The sequence below is a fragment of the Erinaceus europaeus genome, unplaced genomic scaffold (assembly GCF_950295315.1).
Source record: "Erinaceus europaeus unplaced genomic scaffold, mEriEur2.1 scaffold_478, whole genome shotgun sequence".
In the NCBI taxonomy this organism is placed as follows: Eukaryota; Metazoa; Chordata; class Mammalia; order Eulipotyphla; family Erinaceidae; genus Erinaceus; species Erinaceus europaeus.
Genome location: NW_026647880.1, coordinates 72,377 through 90,129, shown reverse-complemented (window position 1 = coordinate 90,129; position 17,753 = coordinate 72,377). Strand labels below are relative to the sequence as shown.

At 41.7% G+C, this 17,753-nt stretch overlaps 1 protein-coding gene across 1 annotated transcript in view; it reads right to left on the bottom strand.

The window, feature by feature from the left end:
* Positions 1-7,876: 7,876 nt before the first annotated feature.
* C6 (complement C6) overlaps positions 7,877-17,753 on the bottom strand; it is a 51,429-nt gene continuing 41,552 nt past the window's right edge. Inside the window, exons 14-17 of the mRNA XM_060184487.1 lie at positions 15,646-15,778; positions 13,355-13,543; positions 11,302-11,392; positions 7,877-8,177 (exon numbers count right to left, since the gene is read on the bottom strand). Of these exons, the coding sequence (XP_060040470.1) occupies positions 7,892-8,177; positions 11,302-11,392; positions 13,355-13,543; positions 15,646-15,778 (699 nt within the window). The 3' untranslated portion in view covers positions 7,877-7,891. The remainder of the gene's footprint in view (positions 8,178-11,301; positions 11,393-13,354; positions 13,544-15,645; positions 15,779-17,753) is intronic.

Sequence of the window (17,753 nt, the reverse complement as noted above, 5' to 3'; positions counted from 1 at the left end):
GGGCTCTCTGACGTGTTTCCTCACCGCCTACGCAGCCACCCTGTCCATTCACTTCAGTGTCTTCAGTTCTTTTCTTTCTGGTACCGCTGGGCTACACTTAGAGTTGACATTTACTGAATGACGCCGTGAAGCCACAAACTGCCAAACACTATGCATGCTTTACCTCATGTAACCATCATTATAAACATACAAAATACATATTATCATGCTAGCGGTTGTTGGAAAGGTCATGATGTATTTCTGTATAGAAAAACATAGAGAAGGGAGTCGGGTTGTAGTGCAGCGGGTTAAGTGCAGGTGGCGCAAAGCACAAGGACCGGCATAAGGATCCTGGTTCGAACCCCGGCTCCCCACCTGCAGGGGAGCTGCTTCACAGGCGGTGAAGCAGGTCTGCAGGTGTCTATCTTTCTCTCCTCCTCTCTGTCTTCCCCTCCTCTCTCCATTTCTCTCTGTCCTATCCAACAACAACAACAATAATAACTACAACAATAAAAAACAACAAGGGCAACAAAAGGGAATAAATAAATAAAATATTAAAAAAATATATTACAAAAAAAAGAAAAAGAAAAACATAGAGAAATATGTCATGGATTTTCTGACAACCCAATTATCTATAGTTCACACAAATTCTATACATGAGGAAACTTCATGATGGAGACGGGTGTTAAGTTATAAGTGACTGACAAGAGTGAAACTGCAGTGATAAATGACACAACTTTCTCCATATATGTGGGTTTATTTCCTAGACTGTTCCGGCCTTATGTCTGGAGGTATCTATTTTAATCAGCAACTAACTTGGGTGATTATCATATGAAACCTGGCTGTACACTTGATGATTCATACCAATCTTGGACTCATGGAAAAACTTTAAAAGGATCATCTAGAGGGAAGGTTACAAAAGTCAAGAACACTATGCACATTTCTAAGTAAAGAGACATAGACAGGCCTTCCCGGAGAGACAGCTGGGTTATATACTGATAACCCTTTTGAAAGTTAAACACCATCGTGTCGTAAACACATTTAATACACATCATCAAGGAAACATCAGCATGTTGCCCAGTGTTCCTCAAACATGCTGAGAATATTCACAGGAGGGTAAAGTCACATTGCTCAGAAATTGTTTTGTAGTGACGGAGGGAACAGGCCATTTACTGAGCACTGTGCTGAAGGTCAGGTCCAGCCGTAGCAAGGCAGTTGCTTATCCTGCAATCACACAGGTGACAGGGCCTGTGGTTCTTGGCTTCCGTGGCATCAGGAGAGAGCGTTACACCAAGCACTGCTAGTGCAGGACAAGGACATCTCCCAACTGTGCGGTATGGCTGCTCTTGTTTATAAGTCTCCTTCAGGCCACCGTGGAAAAGGGACCCTCCCTCCATTCTGGTTTCATCAATGCTCAGAGTCCTCCAAGGGTTGGCCTCAGCATCCTCCCCCCAAGCCCTGTTGTATGATTTCTCCACTTCAGATAGAGAAGGTCCTATTCTGTTTCTTCAACAATATACCCCAACGGCTCTAGCTGCCACTCACCCTGTCCCCTTCTGTTGGCGGACTGCTTCCTCCCTCATATTCAATTTCTGCATGGCTCATGAAGTATTTCATAGCTCTTACCCCTACATGAATCTTTTTATTTGAAACTAACCTTAAATGGTGTATTTCCAGTACTGTATCTGGCATATTTTAAAAATAAATTCTTGCAGCTATATTTTCATGTTTTTCTTCCAAGACAGTGCTTTGTGTGAGAGCAGTGACTATGGTTCACCCATCCGTATGTCCCACTCAGCTCTTAACAAGGCATACAATTAATTCTGCTTCATCAATTGGTGTCAATTCTGATTTGGGGTGCAAATACAAGTATTTAAAAATAAATCCAGTTGATGGATGTGAGACAGTTCCACTTGATAAATACCTGACTAAGCCTGAAAAGAAGCAGTGATGCCCTAGCAAGTTGTTTCTGTCAGACAGATATTAGTTCTTTTCCGTCAACCGATGGGAGAAAGTAGGGAAAGGATGAGGGGGTATGTTCCTAAAGTCACAGACTTCTAGGAAATATTTTATTTCATAAAGGAATGCACAAAAATGCATTGATTTGATGTCAGCCAACTGATAAAGATTCCAGATGTACAAAGTCTTCCCTGCGAGTTGGAATGAACAAGCTCGACCAAGGACAGACAGCGGCCCCGTCTACCTCTGACAGGGTCACAGCCTTCAGGTGGTCAGAGCTCACACTCTCTTACTTAGTAAGATTATGTTCAGACTGCCGTCGCCCGCTGGTCCCTTCTGCCACCTCCACTGAGTCATCTTATAACACTCAGTTCTCAGGCTTCCATCTTTAGGAAAACCTCCTAGTCTACAAGATACTTTGTTTCCCATTACAGATGGCCTTGCACTGAATTATTTGTGCAGTTACTGCGTAAGCTTAGCCCTCCCACCTACTGCGGACAACCTGAGGCACAGGAAGTCCTCAGTGTTGAGATCCATCAGCCCACTATAGACTGACTTCTCCATTCTGGATATTAAAGAGATGTTTGGTGAATAATTTTTTCCATCTGTTGGTTGAGGATGAATAGTCTTCAAATTCAGGCAAAGAACTTACTATTCAAAAGTAGGTTCACAGGCAGCCATTTGCACTCTCGAGTTTTGAAAAGTGAACTTCGTACTTTGAAGTTCCATTTTAAGTATGTTATTACTTTGTTTCAGCTAGCGAGGATAAAAGAGCAACAAAATATGCAGTGTAATCAAGAGCACAACTTAATCAAGGTGGTATTCAATTCAACTCAAAAATAATAAGCCAATTTTCCAAGAGTGGGTTGGATATAAAATGTATTTTTAGTTTGTTCTTTATTTATAAATGCTATGGCTGTGCATAGACGCTGCTTTATAGGGCTAACTGAACAGAATTTTCTGTGACATGGACACTTCCTCACCAAGTGTAGGATTACGGAAGAAGCAGATGATATTCTTCAAGGGAAAATGTTTCAGTGTTCTGATCCTGTACAGGATCAAAGAATACTTTAAGCTACTATTTTATTAAAATGTTCATATTTTAGGTTGATTGGCTCAAGACATTCTTCTAATTTGAAAAAAAATGAGTATTAAAATATTTTGAATGGGTAGAAATAACTCACTTGTGAGGATAAAGTAATTTATTTATTTTTAAAGAAAGAGAAGCAGAGAGACCACAACACTGCTCAGCTCTGGCTTATGATGGTGCTGGGGACTGAACCTGGGACCTCAGAGCCTCAGGTATGAAAGTCTTCTGCATAGCCATCATGCAGTCTCCCCAGTCCCATGACTTCTTTTTAAAAATAAATTAATTTACTTATTTGATAGGGAGAGATAGAAACTGAAAGGAAAGGGAAGATACAAACAGACAGACAGACAGACAGATAGATAGACAGACAGACAGATAAAGAAAGGGTGCCACCTGCAGCACTGATTCACTGCTTCCAAAGCTTTTTCTCCTGCCAATAGAGACTGGGGGGCTTGAACCCAGGTTCTTGAGTATCATGCCAAGTATGCTCAGGTAGGTGAGCTATCGCCCAGCCCCTGTAGGATGGCTGAGTCTGGTTCACTCCAGGCTGGGGAAACAAACCTTTGGTGCTGTGGAGTCTTTTCCTCTCTCCACCTGTTTCTCTCTCTCTCTCTTCCTCTCCATACAAGGTGACCCTGAAGCCATGGCAGTAAGAAAAAAAGTGTTCAAACATTTCATTGTCCTTTTTTTTTTTATTCAACTTCAGTATCACTTCATTGAGGTAATGCTGATTGACAAGATTGTTATGCTAGTTCCACATTTCCTCAAGATAGGTGTCAGTGCAGGTCACCCTCCACCAAATAGTCACCCTCTTCCTCCCTAGGGTACTAGGTTATTCGCAAGGGTCCTCTGGCCCATTTCTGAGTCCCTGTTTCTGCTGTGATAGACTTAGTCCATTAAGGCTTTGTCCTTTGCTGTGTCCCTTAGTCCCAGCTAGCAATGAGATCATCTAATATTCGCCATTTTCTTTCAAGTTTATTTCACTCAACATTACTGTTTTTTTTTTTAAAGACAAACTTAGACTTCTGAGATAGTAAGGTTTAGATATATGTACTCTAGAAGCGTAAGAATAAAAACAGATATTTTGATAAAATTGTAAGCCATTGATAGATTTGAAAAGAATGTTTCGTGGGAAAGTAACAAGAAAGAAAGAAAAATTATTTACAATAGGAGAATTTCATGAAGACAATTTCTCCTCGACAAACTAGGAAGAACCGACATTTGATGTAACACCACAGCCCATATACACCTGCGCTGCAGACCTACTCTCACTACCAGTTTTCTCCTTCCTGTTGTTCGAAACTCCCTTTATTTCAGTAATATTTTTGACAATAACATGCTCACACTGCAATTTTCAGAGAAAACTGTTATATTTTAGACACAAAATGATGCTGATTAATTCTTTCTACTCTTCTCTACCACAAATCACTGTTTCTGAGAAATACCTGTTGGGAAATGCTGTTGAACAAACGCATCGTGCTTTTCTTCAAGACGCTAAATGCTGACTAGGGTCAGGCAGGGCATATGCAGTACGCTTCCTTGTTTCCTTGTATGTGACCTTTCTTTGTCTGGATGGACAGCACACAGGTTGGACTCTCCATTGACCTTGAGCTGTCACACCACCTGCGTCTACTTTCATCCACCCAGACCACTGCGTCTACGTTCATTGTTAATTCTACTCTGCCACCTGCCATGGGATTGACCATCAGCTGGTAGTAGATCAGGAAGAAGCTGGATTTGGGTAATCGGATTCCCTCTATTATCCAGGACTGAGTTGAAGCTGACTCAGCTGGGAAGTGAAAAAGAAGTCAAAGGAACAGGAAGGCTTTATCTTTTGTTCTTGTTAAAGGCGCTGTAACGTGACAGGTTCTGTTTTGCAGAGTGGCTTTTCACGTGAGGTAGAAGTAACCACCCAGCTAGTGTTCACTACACACTCTACGCCACAATTAAGATAATCTTTGGAAGATGAGTCATAAGAAAGATCCATGTGCCATTTGAACCTATGTTTAGATCTGATATGCAGCCCTGCTGGGCCACTGTGGGGTCAGATTTCATTTTAGACAATTTTGACAGAGTCTCCAAAGCAGAGGGAAGGGAAAGGTGGCCTGAAATGTAAGATCAGGATGAATGATCACCTCAGAGCTCACTGGGCTTTAAGGGTGATACGGACTACATAATCATAGTAAAAAAAATAGACATTGGATACGTAAATCAATCAATGTGATCCACCACATCAACAAAAACAAGACCAAAAACCACATGGTCATATCAATAGATGCAGAGAAAGCCTTTGACAAAATACAACATCCCTTTATGATCAAAACACTACAAAAAATGGGAATAGATAGAAAATTCCTGAAGATAGTGGAGTCTATATATAGCAAACATCAACTCAGCCAACATCATACTCAATGGTGAAAAACTGGAAGCATTTCCCCTCAGATCAGGTACTAGACAGGGCTGCCCACTATCACCATTACTATTCAACATAGTGTTGGAAGTTCTTGCCATAGCAATCAGGCAGGAGCAAGGAATTAAAGGCATACAGATTGGAAGAGAAGAAGTCAAACTCTCCTTATTTGCAGATGACATGATAGTATACATGGAAAAACCTAAGGAATCCAGCAAGAAGCTTTTGGAAATCATCAGGCAATACAGTAATGTGTCAGGCTATAAAATTAACATTCAAAAGTCAGTGGCATTCCTCTATGCAAACACTAAGTTAGAAGAAATTGAAATCCAGAAATCAGTTCCTTTTTCTATAGAAACAAAAACAATAAAATATCTAGGAGTAAACGTAACCAAAGAAGTGAAAGACTTATATACTGAAAATTATGAATCACTACTCAAAGAAATTGAAAAAGACACAAAGAAGTGGAAAGATATTCCATGTTCATGGGTTGGAAGAATTAACATCATCAAAATGAATATATTACCCAGAGCCATCTACAAATTTAATGCTATCCCCATCAAGATCCCAAGCACATTTTTTAGGAGAATAGAAAAAATGCTACAAATGTTTATCTGGAACCAGAAAAGACCTAGAATTGCCAAAACAATCTTGAGGAAAAAGAACAGAACCGGAGGAATCACACTCCCAGATCTCAAACTGTATTATAGGGCCATTGTCATCAAAACTGCTTGGTACTGGAACATGAACAGACACACTGACCAGTGGAATAGAATTGAGAGCCCATAAATGAGGCCCCACACCTATGGACATCTAATCTTTGACAAAGGGGCCCAGACTATTACATGGGGAAAGCAGAGTCTCTTCAACAAATGGTGCTGGAAACATTGGGTTGAAACATGCAGAAGAATGAAACTGAATCACTGTATTTCACCAAATACAAAAGTAAATTCCAAGTGGATCAAGGACTTGGATGTTAGACCACAAACTATCAGATACTTAGAGGAAAATATTGGCAGAACTTTTTTCTGCATAAATTTTAAAGACATTTTCAATGAAAAGAATCCAATTACAAGGAAAACTAAGGCAAGTATAAACCTATGGGACTACATCAAATTAAAAAGCTTCTTCACAGCAAAAGAAACCACTACCCAAACCAAGAGACCCCTCACAGAATGGGAGAAGATCTTTACATGCCATACATCAGATAAGAGTTTAATAACCAACATATATAAAGAGCTTGCCAGACTCAACAACAAGACAACAAATAACCCCATCCAAAAATGGGGGGAGGACTTGGACAGAATATTCACCACAGAAGAGATCCAAAAGGCCGAGAAACACATGAAAAAATGCTCCAAGTCTCTGATTGTCAGAGAAATGCAAATCAAGACAACAATGAAATATCACTTCACTCCTGTGAGAATGTCATACATCAGAAAAGGTAACAGCAGCAAATGCTGGAGAGGGTGTGGGGTCAAAGGAACCCTCCTGCACTGCTGGTGGGAATGTCAATTGGTCCAACCTCTGTAGAGAATAGTCTGGAGAAGTCTCAGAAGGCTAGAAATGGACCTAGCCTATGACCCTGCAATTCCCCTCCTGGGGATATATCCTAAGGAACCCAACACATCCATCCAAAAAGATCTGTGTACACATATGTTCTTGGCAGCACAATTTGTAATAGACAAAACCTGGAAGCAACCCAGGTGTCCAACAACAGATGAGTAGCTGAGCAAGTTGTGGTATATATACACAATGGAATACTACTCAGCTGTAAAAAATGGTGACTTTACCGTTTTCAGCCGATCTTGGATGGACCTTGAAAAAATCATGTTGAGTGAAATAAGTCAGAAACTGAAGGATGAATATGGGATTATCTCACTCTCAGGCTGAAGTTAAACAACAAGATTAGAAAAGAAAACAGAAGTAGAACCTGAAATGGAATTGGAGTATTACACCAAAGTAAAAGACTCTGGGGTGGGTGGGGAGAATACAGGTCCATGAAAGATGATGAATGACATAGTGGGGGTTGTATTGTTAAATGGGTATCTGGGGAATGTTATGCATGTACAAACTATTGTATTTACTGTTGAATGTAAAACATTAATTCCCAAATAAAGAAATAAATTATTTTAAAAAATAGACATTGGTGCGAAGATTATTAAAACTGTTATTTCCATCCGTAGGTGGGTTATATGTTTTTTCTTTCCACTTAAATCACTTTATAAGTTTTTTTTAACACTAAAAGATATCACCCTTGAATAAAAAAAGGTGATTTTATTTTATTTTGTTTTGTTTTACCAGAGCACTGCTTAACTCTGGCTTATGGTGGTGAGGGGGACTGAACCTGGGACTTTAGAGTCCCAGACATGAAAGTCCTCCTGTATAACCATTTTGCTATCTCCTGTGACTGAAAGGCTATTCTAAAGAACAGGTCTAAGTGCAAATAAGACTTATTCATCGAGACAAGACTTAAAGCATCCCCACTGGAGCTCACCTGAGCATTTTTCCCAATCGTAGCAGGTGTCATAGCCACAGGATTCTTTTTTTGTGCTGTTGGATGAAAGCTTTGTCCTTTCAAGGCCCCATTCTAACTGTGGACCCTCTTGGCAGGAACCGATGTGTAGAAAACTGAGCTGCTGACCAGCTAAACATTTCTCAGCCAAAAACTTACAAGCAGATGAGGTAAAGTAGTAGCTGGAGTCTGCATCAAACACACAGAGCTCTTCTGAATAGTGGCTGCCCAACAGAAACAAACAAACAAACAAACAAAAAAAAACAAAAGCATCAATCGATGAAGACTGGAGGAGAAGAGGTGTGTAGTTAATCCGCTCAACATGTTAAAACTACCCCCAGTGTCCTCCTCAAATTTTCTGCCTCCTTCCCTCCTTCCTGTGTCTAGTCCTCCAGTGCTGCTCTGTCTCTTCCCTTTGGCATCTGCGCTCCCTTGAGATCCTGGCTAGACTGTCAAGGTAATTCTGATAAGTCTAGCCCTATTTATTTATTTTTATTTTTTTAATACTTATTTTATTTACTTATTCCCTTTTGTTGCCCTTAGCCCTATTTATTAACTACAGCATCAGAGTCTTACACTGTAATAGAGTTTTAATTTGTTTTTAGTGCTTTTCTTAGCTTTATTTATTGGACAGAGACAAGTCAGAAACTGAGAGGGAAGCGGGAGATAGAGATACACCTGCAACCCTATTCCACCACTCGCAAAGCTTTCCCCCTGCAGGTGGGGACCGGGGGGCTAGATCGTCGAGCAGGGTAACACGTGTGCTCAGCCAGGTGCGCCACCACATGTCCCCCGCGATACACTTCTTCAGTAATGTCTTCATTATGACTAAGAACACGAGCTGTTTAGTCAATACCTGGGTAACTTGCGGAATCTCTAAGTTAAGCTGTGCTACCAAGCGGTAACTAGTGGCCAGAAAGCTTTAGCTGAGAGATTAAATTCTACACGTCATACTTTTCTGGTGTCACGACCCAAGTTACCTATCAGTGGACCACTGTCAGAACTGTTTCCAAAGATAACCTGCTCATCGGCAGGACAGACAAACCAACAAAACCCACTTTGTAAGTATGGAAAAGCTCAGACTGTCTGGTCGCCCACTATCAGGAACACATTCAACAGCAGAGCAGGGAGTAAAGACTATGGAAAGAGGCTCTGGAGACCCACCCTACTAGGGAAAGAGAGAGGCAGACTGGGAGTATGGACCGACCAGTCAACGTCCATGTTCAGCGGGGAAGCAATTACAGAAGCCAGACCTTCTACCTTCTGCAACCCACAATGACCCTGGGTCCATGCTCCCAGAGGGATAGAGAACGGGAAAGCTGTCAGGGGAGGGGACGGGATATGGAGATTGGGTGGTGGGAATTGTGTGGAGCTGTACCCCTCCTACCCTATGGTTTGGTTAACTTATCCTTTCTTAAATAAAAAAAAATAAAATAAAATAAAAAAAGAAAGAGGCTCTGGAAAGAATCAGGTTTAGACAGTTCTGGAGATCCTTTCTTTTTTTTTTTTCAGTATTTAAATGTCTTTTATTTTCATTGCACTGGCCATTCTAAATTACAGTGATTTGACAACTGATACAATTATAATTAAAACACATGAACTGCAATAAATAATGTAAATGAGAGAGACAAACTATCTCTAAGACTTTGTGAGAACTGTGGTGAATATAATTTGGAGGATTAGGCACAGGTCTTTGGTGGTAGGTGTGTTGTGATATTATTCTTCTGTAATCTTACAGTCCTACAAATCATTATTTATGTATTAATAAAAATGTTAAAAGTAATTTAAAAATAAAAAGTGTATATACAAAGGAGTGATTCTTTTTTTTCACTTTGCTACAAAGATTTAATTTTTACAATTTTTTAGTAATGCTTTTACATTTTTTAAAAATTTATTTAAGAAAGGAGACATTAACAAAATCATAGGATGGGGGGTGGGAAGGAGGTCCATTCTTAAAAGAAGCTTCCTCTGGGCCCAATGGGCAATGTGATTGTGGTTAGTCATCTCTAGAGGGTCATTTTCTGCATGGGGTGGGGTGGTGGTTTTAGCAGCGAGAAGCTAAAAGGGTGTGGTGTGGTGTAGGAGTGTGGGGTTCTGGGTAGGGGCGTGTGTGAGAGGATGGAGTAGCTAGCGGAACACTCCCTCCACAGAGCTCACATCTTGCCACCCCACAGAGCACAGACTCTGGCACGAGCAAGGATCAAGGCTCAGGTTCCATGCTCCCACTAGTGAGGGTGTTTGGGGAGGTCGTGAGATTGCACTTCTGGGCTATTATAAAGAGTGTCTCTGGGAAGGAAGGTGTGTGCCAAGTCCTATCAATAACCCTGATGTCAAGAAGAGACACTGTCAGGATCAGAGGGGAAAACACGAAGCTGAACTCGGACTGGAGTTGGTGGACGGCGCCAAAGTAAAGACTCGGGGGTGGCTGGGCGGGAGGGCTCAGGTCCTGGGATGTGATGGGGGAGGAGGACCTGAGGGGGGGTTGAACTGTGATGTGGAAAACTGGGAAATGTTATGCATGCACAGTCTATTGTGTTTTGCTGCCAACTATAAACCATTAATCCCCCAATAAAGAAATTAAAAAAAAGAAAAAGAAGACACTGTGACATTCTAACCAATCAATCAATTAATCAGTCATCATGTGCCTCCAATAACTTGTTTATCTGCAGCACAGAGGAACACGAGAACCAATCACTATGAAAGGGGAGGCTTAGGCGAGGAATCGATAGACTGTATGGTAGAGTTCAGCCCAAAAAAGCAAATAACAACAACACACACACACACACATCCCACTTTTCCAGTTCTAAGCTTTAAAGTCACACCTTGCTATATTCTTAAGGATAAGAAGGAAGCTTTGGAATAATTGAGTCTGAAGCTAAAAATTGTCCAAGAACACATTTTTATAACCAGAATGAGGTAATTTTCATAAACCAACAAACTGGATTGAGAGATACTTAGAAAATCTGCTACCCCAAAGAATTGAAAAACATATGGGGGGTACTACTTATGTCAAGAATTAACATGATTTATGTTTGTGCTACAAGAAGCTCCTCTACTAGACTGCTTTACCAATTTCCAAATACAGACCAACGCCCATGTCCAGCGGGGAAGCAATGACAGAAGCCAGACCTTCCACCTTCTGCATCCCACAGTGACCCTGGGTCCATGCTCCCAGAGGGACAGAGAATAGGAAAGCTGTCAGGGGAGGGGATGGGATACAGAGTTCTGATGGTGAACACTGTGTGGAAATGTACCCCTCTTATCCTATAGTCATGTCACTATTTCCATTTTATAAATAAGTAAATAAATAAAAACAAAACCAAATACAGACCATAAAACACCTCTTACCTGCAGTCTTCTTCTGGAGACATGCAAACACATTCAGATCCCAACTGCTTTTGTCCCGGTTGACAGTCACCCTGTAATTTTGTGAGACTATCTGAAACAAAAAGAGGAGAAACAGGCATCATCATCATGGGTTGCTAGTGATAAGCCTGAAATTCAGGAGAGAATATTGAGGCCATCTCCTTGGCAATATCTTGGTCAGAACTTCAAGGTATTATTATCATTTTTGACTCTAGGTTATTGCTGGGGTTCAGTGCCTGCACTACTAATCCACTGCTCCTGGAGGCCATTGTTTTTCCAATTTTGTTGTCGCTATTATTGTTATTGCCATCGATGTTGTTGGATAGGACAGAGAGAAATGGAGAGAGGAGGGGAAGCTAGAGAGGGGGAGAGAAAGACAGACACCTGCAGATCTGCTTCACTGCTTGTGAAGCGACTCCCCTGCAGGTGGGGAGCCGGGGGCTCGAACTGGAATCCTTGAGCCGGTCCTTGCACTTCATACCATGTGTGCTTAACCCGCTGTGCTACCATCCAGCCCCCTCAAGTATACGAGTTCTCAATGGTTCTCTGATAAAGAATTGACCATTATTTGAGCAAACATGTAGAAAAATCTGGAAGATGGAAACTGGAAGTTTGCTTAGATGTCCATGAAGCAACACATTCTCTAGACAAACTGCCGTCCCTCACTGCCACCTGCAAGGACCACTGCGGCATCCTCTTCCCAGCTCACAAAACTACTCTTGCTCCCAGTGGTATGAGTGAGGCCAGACTCATGCCACCCTCCTCACTTAGGGGGAAGCTCTGCAACTGGAGAAGCAAGTCTGTAGGTGTTTCTCTTTATTTCTTCCTCTCTGTCTCTCTCTCTCTAAAAAAAAAAAAAAAAAAGGCCACCAGGAGATTCATTGTGCAGGCACCAAGCCCCAGGGTCCCCGATGGCAACAAAAAAGAGAGAAATAAATAAGTAAACATTGGAAATCTAATCAAGACAACCTTTATGAATAAAAGTCTGGAGGGGTCAGGTAGTGCACACCCCATTAAGCATGTATATTACCATGTACAAGGACCTGGGCTCCCCACTTGCGGAGGGGACGTCATAAGCAGTGAAGCAGGTCTGCAGGTGTCTATCTTTCTTTCCCTCTCCCCATCTTTCCTCCCTTCTCAATTTCTCTCTGTCCTATCAACTATAGTAGAGAGACAGACAGAAAGAAAGAAAGAAAGAAAGAAAGAAAGAAAGAAAGAAAGAAAGAAAGAGAGGAAGAAAAGATGACTGCCAGGAGAGGTGGATTTGTAGTGCTGGTACTGAAGCCCAATGATAAGCCTGTTGGCAATAAAATAAAATAAAAGAAATAAAGAGGAATAAAAGACTTGGTCTGAAGGCAACAGACTGTTGCAAACGTGTATTGATTCTATGGTTTAAGGTAAAATAAAATGCTTACCCCTATGTGTACTATTTTTATTTTTCTCTACATTATCCAACTTTTCAGTGAATCATTCGTTCTGATTTCTCTAAGTTAGAGTTTTCTTATCTTTATTAAATAGTTCAAAAGATTTACTCATTCTTTCTCTCTTGGTTTATTTAGGAGACAGAGTCCAGAAGGCTGCTCTGGTGCCGAGGAGGTCACACTTTTAGATCTGTGCTTATAGCTGATCTCCCTGATGCCTAAAACTTCACATACTGGAAAAAGAAAATTGACATTATTCTCCAAAGCTGTAAAATGTCCAGGTTGACTAAAAAATCCAGGTTTTTTTTCTTGACCTCAGCACAGGGTGAAATATAACATAGTGGGTGGGGATAGGTAGCAGAATGGTTATACAAGGAGACTCTCGTGCTTGAGGCTTCAAAGTCCCAGGTTCACTCCCCTGCACCACCATAAGCCAGAACTGAGTGCTTTGGCCAAAAATAAAAGATATATATGACATAACTCACTGCCAACAGTCTTCTGCTTCACATTCCCTCCCCTTAAAGACTCCAGAAATAACACAGTGGTAGAAGCTACACTACCAGCCTCAGGAGTCACCTCTTTAGCAGACCCCAGAATTTTGAACTGCTACTCACCTTTTTCACAAGTGAGTGAGTCTGAAATCCGTGGTGTCCAGGAATCTGTGACACATGTGTATCTGGATGGCCCAGCAACAACAAACCCTTTGGGGCAGGTCAGCTCAATGGATTGACCAATTTTATATGATCTCTGAAATGGTGAGATTTCTAGCATTTCCTGTACAGCTGGCTTGAGACACTCTGTCCCTGTATGGAGAGAAACATCTCAGACTTGCTTAGGTCGTAGCATAGAATATTCAGTGAACAGAGACAGATTTTATGCAGGCCAAGTGATAGCTTTAATATGATTTATTGCACCGCATGACTTCAACCTTAATGCTGCCTTCATATTAGAAAAACCAGGTTGTCCAAGTTCAGCGGGGAAGCAATTATAGAAATCAGACCTTCCACCTTCTGCATCCCACAATGACCCTGGGTCCATACTCCCAGAGGGATAAAGAATAGGAAAGCTGTCAGGGGAGGGGGTGGGATACGGAGTTCTGGTGGTGGGAACTGTGTGGAGTTGTACCCCTCTTATCCTATGGTTTAGTCAGTGTTTCCTTTTTTTTTTTTTTCTCCAGGGTTATTGCTGGGGCTCAGTGCCTGCACCATGAATCCACTGCTCCTGGAGGCCATTTTTTCCCCTTTTGTTGCCCTTGTTGTTGTAGCCTTGTTGTAGTTATTATTGTTGTTGTTGATGTTGTTTGTTGTTAGATAGGACAGAGAGAAATGGAGAGAGGAGGGGGAAGACAGAGATGGGGAGAGAAAGACAGATACATGCAGACCTGCTTCACCGCCTGTGAAGCGACTCCCCTGCAGGTGGGGACCCGGGGCTCGAACCCGGATCCTTACGCTGGTCCTTGCCCTTAATGCCACGTGCACTTAACCCGGCTGCACCACTGTCCGGCTCCCACCACACATAGATTTTTAACCAGGAGCCAGACTCTTTATCTCCTGTTTGGGAGACACTCAGTGTATCTTTTTCACCTACCTCTTTTATTATTATTATTTAAATTTATTTATTGGGGAATTAATGTTTTATAGTTGACACCAGGTAGTACATGAGTGACATTTCCCAGTTTTCCACATAACAATACGCCCCCCACTAGGTTCTCTGCCACTGTGTTCCAGGGGACCCTTTTTAAATCTTGTTTGCCAGTGTTTTTTTTTTTTTAATTGACCCTTTTGAAGAAATAGCTCTTGATTTCATTACTCTTCTGAATCACCTTTCTGGCTTCTATTTTACTCTGATTTTGACTATTATTTCCTGCTGACTTCTTGGTCTCTTTGTTGTTCCTTTTCTAGTCGAGCCATTTGAAGTGTTAGATACCTAAGATCTTCACTGTTTGCTAATATGGGCCCAGGGCTAAGAGAGTTTCTTAAGAAATCTCAGTTGCAGACGGACACAAGGATCCCGGTTTGAGCCCTCGGCCCCCCACCTGCAGGGGAATCGCTTCACAGGCAGTGAAGCAGGTCTGCAGGTGTCTGTCTGTCTGTCTCTCTCTCCCTCTCTGTCTTCCCCTCCTCTCTCCATTTCTCTCTGTCCTATCCAACAACGACATCAACAATAAAACAACAAGGGCAACAAAAGGTAATAAATAAACATTAAAAAAACATCTCAGTTGCAATTTGGCAAGTTGCCAGGTGACTTTCCATTCCTTTAACTAGTGGATGGACCAGGGGTGTGGTTCGCAGCAGCTGCTATTAAAGGCCACGCCTCGTGAAGTCAGCTTGCATTGCATTTTGACTTTATGATGCACAGCGTACGTGAAGACTACAAACTCAGCCTCTGTTAATCAGCAGAGGAAGCGAATGAACATTCTCGAGGGAGAAAACTGTCTTTCACGTATAACCCCATTGCTGACACACAGAGACTACATCATCTTCTAAGGACTAGATCAACTTGTGCAGCAGGCAAGACCACTATCCACGCTTAGATGCACTTGACAGACTTCCTGATTTTTTTTTTTTTCGGTGTTACACTTTGTAGTCTTGTGTGAATGGAACTGAAATAGGAAGATACTTTGAAATTTAATTTGAGCAAATAACCCATTTTTTTCTGACTCACTAAACATTTCTACCAAAACTAATAAAAATGGTGAACGTTCACTGATATAAGGGTGTGATCATTCCTTATATTGGGCACATAGATTCTTTAGAAAAGTCACTTTGGGAAAATTACTGTGGTGTGGAATTACCCCCATTATCCAATAGTTTTTAAAATCATTACTAAGTCACTAATAAAATAAATAAAGAGAATTCAGATAAAAAACTAAGTCACAATAGTGGAAAATAAATATTTTCCTCACGTTGGCATTCCACATCTCCTTGCCTCCAGGTCCCGTCTAGTAAGCATCTGTAGTACTGGTAGCCAACAGTTTTGAATCCAGTAAGGCAGGAAATTTCAACTTCTTCCCCAACTGAGTATAGCTTCTTTTCATTCTAAAATCATCACAGAAACCATCCGATTATTAAGGCTATGAATAAAGTTTAAGTGCCTTTCTTTCAACAAGGATTCTTTTGACTTCTTGACTTCTGTATCTACACAACTAGAGTCTTGTTGTCTTCTCTGTCACAACTTCCGGAGATCTCTCTTTCCAACCTAGCGCATCCTGTTTGCATGTCCTTACGAAAAGTCACCGTCACCCCTCCCAGACACTCAGACACATGCAACTCACTTGACGAACTGCCATTCATGGTTTAACAGATCACAGATTAAAAAATATATATGTGTATTTATGTATTGGATAGGGACACCAGAAATTGAGAGGAGTGGGGAGGTAGTAAGGGAGAGATATAATTAAAGTTTATTACCTGAAAAATATTTACTTGATGGGTGCCAAGGTGGTGGCACACCTGGTCAAGCAAACACATTACAGTGTTCAAGGTCCCAGGTTCAAGCTCCTGGTCCCTGTCTGTAGGGGATAAGCCTCACCACATTACAGTGTTCAAGGCCCCAGGTTCAAGCTCCTGGTCCCCATCTGTAGGGGATAAGCCTCAACACATTACAGTGTTCAAGGCCCCAGGTTCAAGCTCCTGGTCCCCGTCTGTAGGGGGATAAGCCTCACCACATTACAGTGTTCAAGGCCCCAGGTTCAAGCTCCTGGTCCCCATCTGTAGGGGATAAGCCTCAACACATTACAGTGTTCAAGGCCCCAGGTTCAAGCTCCTGGTCCCCGTCTGTAGGGGATAAGCCTCACCACATTACAGTGTTCAAGGCCCCAGGTTCAAGCTCCTGGTCCCCGTCTGTAGGGGGATAAGCCTCACCACATTACAGTGTTCAATGCCCCAGGTTCAAGCTCCTGGTCCCCATCTGTAGGGGATAAGCCTCAACACATTACAGTGTTCAAGGCCCCAGGTTCAAGCTCCTGGTCCCCGTCTGTAGGGGATAAGCCTCACCACATTACAGTGTTCAAGGCCCCAGGTTCAAGCTCCTGGTCCCCATCTGTAGGGGATAAGCCTCAACACATTACAGTGTTCAAGGCCCCAGGTTCAAGCTCCTGGTCCCCGTCTGTAGGGGGATAAGCCTCACCAGTTGAAGCAGGGCTGCAGGCGTCTCTTTCCTTCTCTATCTCTGTCTCCCCTCTCAATATCTCTCTCTCCAATAATAAATAAAATTTAGAAAAGATTTGCTTTATTATCCTGGAACTTCACAGATGGACAGAGGAAAAATGAACACGGAAGAAATGAGCTTAGACTGTGTGAATATTTATTTGCTGGTATTAGCAAAACAAGAGCTGTGTAGCTCTGATCATAATTATGATTCAGTTGCCAGAATGGTTCATTTAGAAACTTGATTGAGTTTATGCAAGTTGAAATTACAGAAGAAGCAAAATTAAGAGGAAGTCTTACTAGGATTAATTTTAAATATTATATGTCTTCTGAAAGTTTGTGTGCAGAGTAACAGATCTGTCTGGATAAAATTCAGTTTCTTTTTCATCATATAAACTTACTGTGCCTTACCAATAAAGATAAGATCATTCATTTTGACCAGCTGATGTCAATACAGTTAAACTGTATTGACGGCTTAAGAGTTCCACAAATTTCTAGCCTTGCAAGTCATTACAGAAAGTTAAGATTAGTTTGTCTTTGAGGAAGGTGGGTCCTGAAATTGGTGCAAGTCAGAATTTTCCTGCTGATGACCGCAGAAAACAAGAGCTACAGGGATGCAGAGGTCACATAGGCTCCTGTGCTGAATATGGGCCCCAGATCAAATCGATGGGGTTTACAGTCAACAATGTTTATACACTTTTCCCATATGTGGGAGCTACTGTCTTCCCAATCTAGCTTTCTAGATTGATCCTTTTTAACCCTTTTTCCAGCCATGACATCATCTCCTCAGACAATAACCTGGGTCTCCCTGCATATCAGATGTCAGGATGAGGCAAAAACTAGTAAAGTCATGGGCCCTTTGGAA